The sequence below is a fragment of the Gadus chalcogrammus genome, chromosome 16 (genome assembly GCF_026213295.1).
Source record: "Gadus chalcogrammus isolate NIFS_2021 chromosome 16, NIFS_Gcha_1.0, whole genome shotgun sequence".
Lineage (NCBI taxonomy): Eukaryota > Metazoa > Chordata > Actinopteri > Gadiformes > Gadidae > Gadus > Gadus chalcogrammus.
Genome location: NC_079427.1, coordinates 7,586,969 through 7,596,968, shown reverse-complemented (window position 1 = coordinate 7,596,968; position 10,000 = coordinate 7,586,969). Strand labels below are relative to the sequence as shown.

Genomic DNA, 10,000 nt, shown 5'->3' with positions numbered 1-10,000 from the left:
CGTTGGAGTTTAAACGCCAGAACCTTCTGGAGGGAGTCGAACACTCTGCAGCTGCTACAGTAGGCCTCCCTCCAAAGCCCAAAGCACACCCGGTGCCAGGCTCGCTGTGCAATATTTCATATTGTAATGAATAGAGTCATGTTGTTTTCAGCTAGCTTTTCATTCCATATTGTAATGAATAGAATCATATTGTTTTGAGCAAAGCACACAGAGTGTGAACGCAGCCCTCCTGTATCTTCCCGCTCACTTTTCAACCGCTGAAATTCAAAAAAGCATAATATCTTTGGCAGTAAAAGACGGCGGGATGAAGAGTGAGAGAATAGAATACCTCTCGACACACATGAGGAGGGAGCAATAACGTCCTCCCGGGTGATCCACAACGGGAGGGGAAGACGTGAAACAGCTGCTGCCAGCCTTATTAAACAATGAGGGCCGATGGAGCTAATGTCAGAGGGCCACCCGGCAGTAGATTCATGCAGTCTGCAGCTGGAAATAGAAGATAGCAGAATAGTTTAGTGTAGGCGGCCTGGAGCCAAACCACTCTATACTCTTCAACAACCTGGATCTGAAACCCCAGTAAACCACTTGGGATAAATGCATCTACTCAAACGACTACATAGGGGATGTTAACAGATGATCTCTGATCCCAGTATCTAATTTGTTTGGAAAAGTTATCATTAGCCACTTAATCCCTTTACCAGTAGGACTTCTTATTGGGTGTATGTGTGTGGCACGCAGGCACAAATACCATAGTAACCTCATAACCGCAAATCGAATCTCTGCTAATGTCCACCCACACTCTTCCCCTCACATTTAGCTTCCTTCACAGTTAATTAGTCCACACATCCATCCTGCTGTAGTCCAAACCTCTGCTCTGCTTCTCTGCAGTGCTAGCCGTTGATGACTTTGTTCAAACCGCCCACGCTCTGGGCCCTGGGTTGTTGAGGGGTGTGTGTCAGGCTAGCTGGGGCCACAGAGGAAAGCGGCTGATTGGCTTGTCACCATAGCCATCAAGCCCCTCTTCTCTCAGACAGATGTTTAATTGGATGATCCGATTCTGCACCTCCAGGTGGTCCGGTGTTAACTTCATCAACGGAAGAGGCTCCAACCGCACCCACACAAACACACACACACATACACACACACACACACACACACACACACACACACACACACACACACACACACACACACACACACACACACACACACACACACACACACACAACTGCACAACCTTTTTTCTAATTAGCTTTGTGTGCCTACTCATTGTCAGTCTCAGACACAGAGAGGCAAACAAAAACACACAAACACGCACATACACGCACACATGCAAACCGAGGCACATGTTGTGTGGGCACAGCAACGAATACAAAGTTTGTCCATGAAAAAATACACTGAATGAAAAGTAAATATAACTCCATTGACCTCATCAACGTGTCCTGATGTGATTCTGCTCTCAAGCGCCACAGCACACTTCAACTAAAAGGGACACCCACTAATAAAACACTTTATTGGCATGGGACGCATCCGTACTCAACAATCTAACAAGTTCAATCAAATCAAATGAATCTAATGTCAGCCCAACATTGTGTTGTTGTTGTTGCCCCAACAGATGGTGGGCATTTTTCTCAGGCCCAGATGGCGCTGGTTCCATTAGCATGAGGGCGTGACGTTGGGAAGCCATTTAGACTTGGGTAAAGCTTACTTAAAGAATAGTTTAGTTTGTCTGTCTGCCCTCCCCAGGTGGGTTTCACTGTGTCCTGCTGGGTGGTTTTAAACGTTGTGGGTTGTCTCCACGTACTTTCTTTGTTTCAAGCATGTTGCGTGGTCTCCAGGTAAGTGGTTGACTGCCTGTTGAGCACGCCTCGAGTGCGTTCGTACGTGTTTTAGGCGTGTTCTAAGCATGTTGTGGGGTCCCCAGGTCATCCGGATCCTGAAGGAGCTGAAGCAGAAGTACCCGGACAAGGAGCTGGACCAGCTGGTGGAGCTGGCCAACTACTACGCCCTGCTGCACCAGCAGAAGAGCAGGGCCTTCTACCGCATTCAGGTGACACACAGAGACACACACACACGCACACACACACACACACACACACACACACACACACACACACACACACACACACACACACACACACACACACACACACACACACACACACGCATGCACACACACACACACACAGGCACACTCAACCGCCTACACTATAGATTATTCAACCTAAGTCTGTATCTCGCTGTATTGCGTCCTGGAATACACTTTCTATTCAACCCTCTGATCCAACCTGTCAAGTTGCTTTGATTTCCACTTCAAGAATTACTACTACCACGAAAAATACACAACGCAGAGACTATACAAACAGTTTAGAAATAAGCTGAAATCTAACAACACACACACACAAACACACACAAACGCACACACATAAACTTGTTTGCACACCACACGCGTGCACGCAAACACACACATTCACAAACACGTGTATGAACACAATCACACACGCACTTGTATGCACACACACACATGCATACACACACACACACACACACACTTAAAGGCCCGCACACGCATGAGCACTCACACACACACAGGGCTAAATCCAGATACCCATACAGACACGATGAACACAAAAGGAAAAGCCAGTAAGGTCACACAAACAGACACAGAACCATAACCCTCTCTCCCATACTCTCTCCCTCCTTCCCTCCTACACCTGTTCTCTCTCCCCCCACCTCCCTCCCTCCTTCCCTCCTACACCTGTTCTCTCTCCCCCCACCTCCCTCCCTCCTTCCCTCCTACACCTGTTCTCTCTCCCCCCACCTCCCTCCCTCCTTCCCTCCTACACCTGTTCTCTCTCCCCCCACCTCCCTCCCTCCTTCCCTCCTACACCTGTTCTCTCTCCCCCCACCTCCCTCCCTCCTTCCCTCCTACACCTGTTCTCTCTCCCCCCACCTCTCTCCCTCCTTCCCTCCTACACCTGTTCTCTCTCCCCCCACCTCCCTCCCTCCTTCCCTCCTACACCTGTTCTCTCTCCCCCCACCTCTCTCCCTCCTTCCCTCCTACACCTGTTCTCTCTCTCTCTCCATCTCCACCCCCCCCACCTCCCTCCCTCCTTCCAGGCCACGCGCATGATGATCGGCGCGGGCAACGTGCTGAAGAGGCACGCGGCGGACCAGTCCCGGCGGGCGGTGGTGGTGGACGAGGAGCTGGTGGTGGACGATGACCTGGAGCTGTGCAGCCGGCTGGCCTTCGAGAGCGCCCACAGCCAGTGCATGGAGAACTGTGGGGTGCTGACCCTCGCGGTGGTGTGCCAAGGTAGCCGGGGAACCCTCACCACAGCGGGGGTACTCAACCAGAGGCACGCGGGCCTATCCGGACCACATCCGGCCGGCTCTTTGCAAAGGCCAACAATGGTTTATTTCAGAGAAAAAATTGCATGTTTAATCATACGTGCTGGACCTTTGAGGCTTTTCGAACCCTTTAAATCGTTTAATTTGTAATCATATATCTTGTATTTATAGCTTAAAAGTCAAAAAGCTCCCATAACCCAAGGTTGGTGAACACTCAGCTACAGCCTACCTAGAAAAAAGGCTGCTTTGGAATCTGCTGGTTAGTTCAAAAGAAGAAACAACTGAAGCGGCTGGGGTCCTGGGCCCTGGGTTGGTTTGATGTTGCTGGGCCTTTGAGTCTGTTCACTGTGGAATGGTGAGTTTGTCAGGAGTCAGCCAACGGTTCAGCTGATTTTGGTTGATGTTTGGGCCGAATTTGATATTTTGAAAGAGCTTTTTAAAGTTGTTTGTTTGTTTTTTGCTGTAGTCGGCCTGCGTTTTCCTTTGTAAAATAAGATGGATTATTTGTTTGTTTGTTGCTGTAGTCAGCCTGCGGTTTTGTTTCTAAAATTTGTTGGCTGGTTAGTTTTTTCTCAGTCATCGATGGCTCAGGGGAGAGAGGTTGGCTAACTCTCGCTCCTCATCAGGAGTAACCAATCAGCTTCACTTAGAGTCCTCTTCTGTTCTTCTGGACCAATGAGAGTTCAAAACAGCTATTTCAACTTAGCCATATTAGTTTGTTGCTCGGTCGGTGGAGTCCGTTTTCTCTTTCAACAAATAGTTAGTTGTTTTTGTTTTTAAACAGGTTCCACATTGGTTTGCTTGAATGAGTTCAAAAAAAGACATTAGTTACTGATCTATCTGGTCTATTCAGTGTTTCAGGATATACTTAGACTAAACAAACTGTTATGTTGCAACGGTCATTACCGTCGATAGACGGGTGAAAATTAGCGAGACGTTAAACAGAGATTCCAAACCATTAACAGCAGTTGTTGATGCAATCGCTCATCTCATTGTGACTGGTCCTGTTATCTATACAATTATGTCACCGCCATAGTTTAAAACAATAGGAGAACCGCTAAACCGCCAAATCCTACAATTCTTTGTGTGTTTTCATAAAGCCACCGCCACGAAAGACCAAGGTTAATCTAACCTCCAGTAAAAAATAATTGGATCCATTTTGTTCCCCGATGTATCCTCGCTCGCCCTTTGAAACAAACAGATCCAACGTGTAGCTGAGAAAAAGGGACAGGACCCATATTTACACATGCAATCTATGGGCTGTGAATTTTTGTTGTAAAACCAATGGAGGGTGAATCCAATGGGTTTCTGCACAGCCAGAAAAACATGTAACCCAGGATGTCGAAGAAAAAACATTTCCTGGGTCATTGAGCCCTGATCTGCAATGGCGAATTAATGTTTTTTACTCTGTTACTTAAACATTTCATCAATTTGTTAAACAGTTTTTAGAACGGTTTGCAAACATTTTATTTAATTTTTAATGAAAACGGATTGTTACTCTTCGTTTCCGTGCGTTGCAGCTACTAAAAGAAACAATTATGTTTGTTTGAGGCAAGTCAAGCCAATTATATTTGACGGGGCAAGAGGGATGCTTTCTGCAGGGATTGTTTGGAGTGGGCAGACACATAATCGTAACTCCAAAAGAAGCTGAAATGAAGGTTGTGTAAGATTAAATTACTCGAAAATAGTTGATTAGTATTGAGTTAAAAATCAATAATGTCCCTAACAGTGTAGGTTTTGGCGCATCAGAAGGTTTTAAGCACAGACTCATTCACACACACACACACACACACACACACACACACACACACACACACACACACACACCGAGTAGTATCCAGATTTTGGGTGTTGTGTGTTGAGATCTGGGCCCTGAGGTGTTGTGTGTGGACATGAGGTAGAGTACCTGGGGTGTTGTGTGTGGACATGAGGTACAGTACCTGATGTGTTGTGTGTGGACATGAGGTAGAGTACCTGGGGTGTTGTGTGTGGACATGAGGTACAGTACCTGAGGTGTTGTGTGTGGAGATGAGGTACAGTACCTGATGTGTTGTGTGTGGAGATGAGGTACCTGAGGTGTTGTGTGTGGAGATGAGGTACAGTACCTGGGGTGTTGTGTGTGGAGATGAGGTTCCTGAGGTGTTGTGTGTGGGGATGAGGTAGCTGAGGTGTTGTGTGTGGGGATGAGGTACCTGAGGTGTTGTGTGTGGGGATGAGGTACCTGAGGTGTTGTGTGTGGGGATGAGGTAGCTGAGGTGTTGTGTGTGGGGATGAGGTAGCTGAGGTGTTGTGTGGGGTGATGAGGTAGCTGAGGTGTTGTGTGTGTGTGTGTGTGCAGGCGGCCTGGGGGAGAGCACCTTCTACGTGGACTACAGGACGGAGGACGGCTCCGCCAACGCCGGGTCGGACTACGAGTACAGCGAGGGAACCCTCGCCTTCAAACCGGGCGAGACCCGCAAGGAGATCAAGGTGGGTGAGGGATCCCACACGGGGTCCGTGAGAAGGTCTCTTCTCTTCTGTTCTCCTTCCTGTTCCTTCCTTCCTCCTTCAGTCCATCTTCGGGAAAATCACGATACAAATACAATGTATTATTTTTTTTTTATGATCATAACCTTTATTATTATTATTATTATTATTGAGAGCGGAGGGACCTGTACGTAATGGTGTCAGTTCTGAAGGTCCAAGCATGACTTGGGGGTCTAAGATCGTCTGCGTTCATGGAGGGCTTTTCCAGTCAGACTCTATTCTGCTGTGTGATGGCCTCTATCCGTACCACTCACATTCCCACAGAGTCGGGTGGTGTCAAACAATGCAACCAGACTAGACTATGCAACCCTAAAATACCCAACGCAACGCTACACTCCCCTACACTATGTAAAACAAATACATGAACGGTACAGGTTGGGGAGAACAAAGCGATGTTCTGAGTACAAAGTGATGAGGTCGGATCTCGGCTTGCTGAGCTAGTTCCTCCGCGCCGTGTGGCAGGGCCTTTTCCACCCACTCACCCGCAACCCTCAGCTGACTGCAGCAGCAGGCGGTGACTCCTCGGGGCTCCTGATACTGATCCTAGATCCACGCCTGCCATCCACCCCTAACGCGGCTCTCCGGGGACTCAGGCTTCAGCTGCTCAGCGTGTGCGTGAGTCTGGAGCCGGCGTTCGAGGGGTGGATGGGTGGATGGATGGTGTTTGACGTCGGGAGTGTTTTATGAGTCCCCAACTGGAGGTGCTAGACAGTGAGATGATGAGGATGCGGATAACACCTTATTCATTCCAGGGAGAAAATGACAGCAGCAAAAGTTGACGGAAAGAGTAATGGAGAAGATAAGGATAAAATAACGAGCTATATACAGTGTATTTATATCTAGGTGCTCTGCTAACTCGTTGAACGTGAGCAGAAGTACGTATTCACAAAGCTTACGAAGAGGGAGACACGACCAATATCCCTCCAGCTTGACCTTTTCCTTGCATCTACGCTCGCCGTTCTTGTGCGCTTGCATAGTAAATGTATGTGCCTCCTTCCAGTAGTGTCTATATGTTAATGAAACCACGAAAATGGTGGGGAGCTTTATTAATGCTAATCAACCAAAGTGAATGTTAGCGCTGACTGCAAATGTGATTAGCTGCGCTGTCGAACGTTCTGCCAGCCTGGATTAAGCAAAAGGTTGTGGTTAAGAGCGTCTGCTCAAAAGGTCATTCTTATTGCTTCCAAAAATGTTGAGATTCTGTCGAACCATGTGAGAATCCAAGAAGGTTTTAAAATTGTATTCACTTTTCACTCTCTCTCTGTCGTTTTCTTTTCTCACTTTCTCGCTGTATCTTGACTCTCTCTCGCTCTCTCACCCTCTCTTTACACTCTCCCTCGCTGTATCTTCCCAGTCTCTCTTTCCCTCTCTCTCTTTTCACTCTTACTGTATCTTCTCTCTCTCTCTCTCTCTCTCTCTCTCTCTCTCTCTCTCTCTCTCTCTTCTCTCTCTCTCTCTTTCTCTCTCTCTCTCTCTCTCTTTCTCTCTCTCTCTCTCTCTCTCTCTCTCTCTCTCTCTCTCTCTCTCTCTCTCTCTTTCTCTCTCTCTCTCTCTCTCTCTCTCTCTCTCTCATGGTCTACAGGTCTCTGTTGGGGGTCTTTGCTCTTCAAAGCCCAATCCCATTTCTTCCCCTTCCCCTTTACCCTTACCCCTTCCCCTTACCCCTTCAAAACAAGGGGGAGGGGTAAGGGGAATGGGTAAAGGGTAGAAATGGGATTGGGCCTCAGAGTCCCTCCCAGTTTTCCAATCCCGCCTCAAGACCCATCTTCTCTCTACTGCCTTATCTTAGCCCCCCCCGTTTTTGTTTATAAGTAACGCCTTCTGGCCATGAACTCACACAACCTCTGAAGGTTTCCTTCGAACAACATCTATTGGTTTCATTGGATTGGATTCATCAGATACATGTAAGTAAAATGTCTTTTATATATTTTTGGGTTGTTATTATAATGACTAGAACATGTACATATGTAGTTATAGTGGAATAGATGCATCAAATTTCATTAAGAGCTTGTTATATAATTGTTGCAATTACACAACCCCCGGTGAATGTGGTAGTCAAAATAGCTGGCTTGTTGCAGTGGGCTCAAACTGGTTGTATTCCCTCCACTGCACCAGTGCCTGAAGCAGAGTATTTTCTATATAGTATCAACCCACGACAGTGGGTTGATAGTATACATTCTACCCTTGTGTGTTGTGTTTTATCTCTAAAAAATGTAGTTAATTTGATCAGCCTGACCTAAAATTCCATGACTTTGTCCACAAAGGGGATATCAACAGACAATTCAGTTCTGGGGAAAGGAATGTTCCTGAATGTGGGGTGTGGATGTAAGTGGGGGGACGCAGGTTTTCCTTTTAGTATGATAATTAGAGCCATCAACCCATTTACATTTGCATTTACATTTAGGGGATTTAGCAGACGCTTTTGCCCAAAGCGACTTACCAGGCAGACAGTATTGTCTGCCTGGAAAACATTTCTACCCTGAGCACTTGGTCCACCACCCTATCTATTCCTTCAGGTTATGTACTACAATGTATAAAACATACGTATATACATGTTAATTAATTGATATTTTATTTTCAGAATGCCACCAGCAAGGAGAAAGCCGCGATACACGGTGCAGGATGTTATGGACCTGGTCCAAAATGGAGAGAGTGAGGTTGAGATTGAAATCAGTGACACCGATGAGAGCGATGAAGACTCCGATGAAGATGTCTGTAAAGAAGTGGACAAAGAAAACCAACCACCCATGGTCTGTCCAGCTGATAATTACGTGGACATCGAGCCAACAACAAACAAACACGCCATGCACCGTGACAGGTATCGTCGGCTGAAAAAAGATTTCATCAGTCCCAACACTGATTATTCTGGTCTGGATATCACAGCAGATGACATTTCCCTCCACACACCATTGGAATACTTCCAGAAATTTGTGTCCGAAGACATGATTGAGGCTCTGACCCAAAACACGAATGAGTACAGCTCTCAGGTGCATGGAACATCTGTAAACACCACTGCAAAGGAAATTGAAAAAATGCTTGGCATGTACCTGAAGATGGGCCTGGTGCAAATGGCTGGAACCCGTATGTATTGGGAGACAGAGACGCGGTACTCCCCTGTTGCTGATGTGATGCCACGCAACAGATTCCAATCCCTGTTGACGTCATTATATTTTGTAAACAACATGACAGTATCTGAGACGGAAAAGAAAGACAAACTATGGAAACTCAGACTGTGGCTTGATTCATTCAGAGAGAAATGCCTGCAGGTGGTACCAGAAGAGCACAACTCTGTGGATGAGATGATGATTCCTTTCCAGTACATGGAAGGTGTGGATTTGTTTGACTCATTTACAGCCAAATATAAGTTCCCCATCAAATCCCGTCGGTGGTACATGTACATCTTCTGGCACACCATCATCCTCGCTGTGGTCAATGCCTGGCTGCTCTACAAGCGGGACTGTAAAGCGCTCAAGGTGTCTAGCAAAGAGACAATGAACAGGAGACAGTTTCAGGCACAGCTAGCATCCTCTCTCATCCTGGTAAACGCAACACTTCAAACTCCAAAGAGTGGACAGCCATCTTCAGGCAAAGGGAGCCCAGCAACACAGACAGTGACATCAGGAAGCCCTCTGAATGCTCAGAAGAGGCCATCCAAGAGATGTGCACACCTCCCATTGGATGTACGCAAGGACCTAGTTGCCCATTTCCCAAGGAAGACAGGGAGAGGACGCTGCAGACAGTGCAATAAAGGATACACCAACACGCAATGCAGAAAGTGTGATGTTCGCCTTTGCTTTTCAGACGACAGGGACTGTTTTTGGGAATTTCACCACCAATGAAAGTCTTCATGACCAATGTCATGAAAAGAAAAAAAGAGCGGAAAATACACGTTTTTTGAGAGTTTCATCTTGTTTAATATTTTTTATTTTTTTAATAAATGACTTCATAAAAATATGACTTATGTGTGATTATTATTAATGTTATATACCGTTATGGGGCTAAGTAAGCAATCAACCCTGCAAATTAACCCTTAGTTGTTCTGAATTGTTCAGACAACGTGAGTACAAATATAGAAATCCTGCTACCAACTAAGCCCAATGTTGCAATATTACAACATTTCTCT

At 46.5% G+C, this 10,000-nt stretch overlaps 2 protein-coding genes across 6 annotated transcripts in view; both read left to right on the top strand.

Moving 5' to 3' along the window:
* slc8a2b (solute carrier family 8 member 2b) overlaps window positions 1–10,000 on the top strand; it is a 30,970-nt gene that overhangs the window by 5,757 nt on the left and 15,213 nt on the right. For all 5 annotated transcript variants that reach the window (XM_056611402.1, XM_056611401.1, XM_056611400.1 and 2 more), the window contains exons 5-7: window positions 1,925–2,050; window positions 3,121–3,316; window positions 5,690–5,820. In XM_056611402.1, coding sequence (XP_056467377.1) covers window positions 1,925–2,050; window positions 3,121–3,316; window positions 5,690–5,820 — 453 coding nt within the window. The remainder of the gene's footprint in view (window positions 1–1,924; window positions 2,051–3,120; window positions 3,317–5,689; window positions 5,821–10,000) is intronic.
* On the top strand, window positions 7,710–9,827 carry LOC130406026 (piggyBac transposable element-derived protein 1-like). The gene is made up of 2 exons (XM_056611392.1): window positions 7,710–7,781; window positions 8,459–9,827. Exon 2 carries the CDS (start codon window positions 8,460–8,462, stop codon window positions 9,714–9,716), a length of 1,257 nt encoding a protein of 418 aa, XP_056467367.1. The 5' UTR covers window positions 7,710–7,781; window position 8,459; the 3' UTR covers window positions 9,717–9,827.

What these genes read in the sequence shown, in the direction of transcription:
- LOC130406026 (XM_056611392.1), top strand. Translation starts at nt 8,460, where the DNA reads ATGCCACCAGCAAGGAGAAAGCCGCGATACACGGTGCAGGATGTTATG.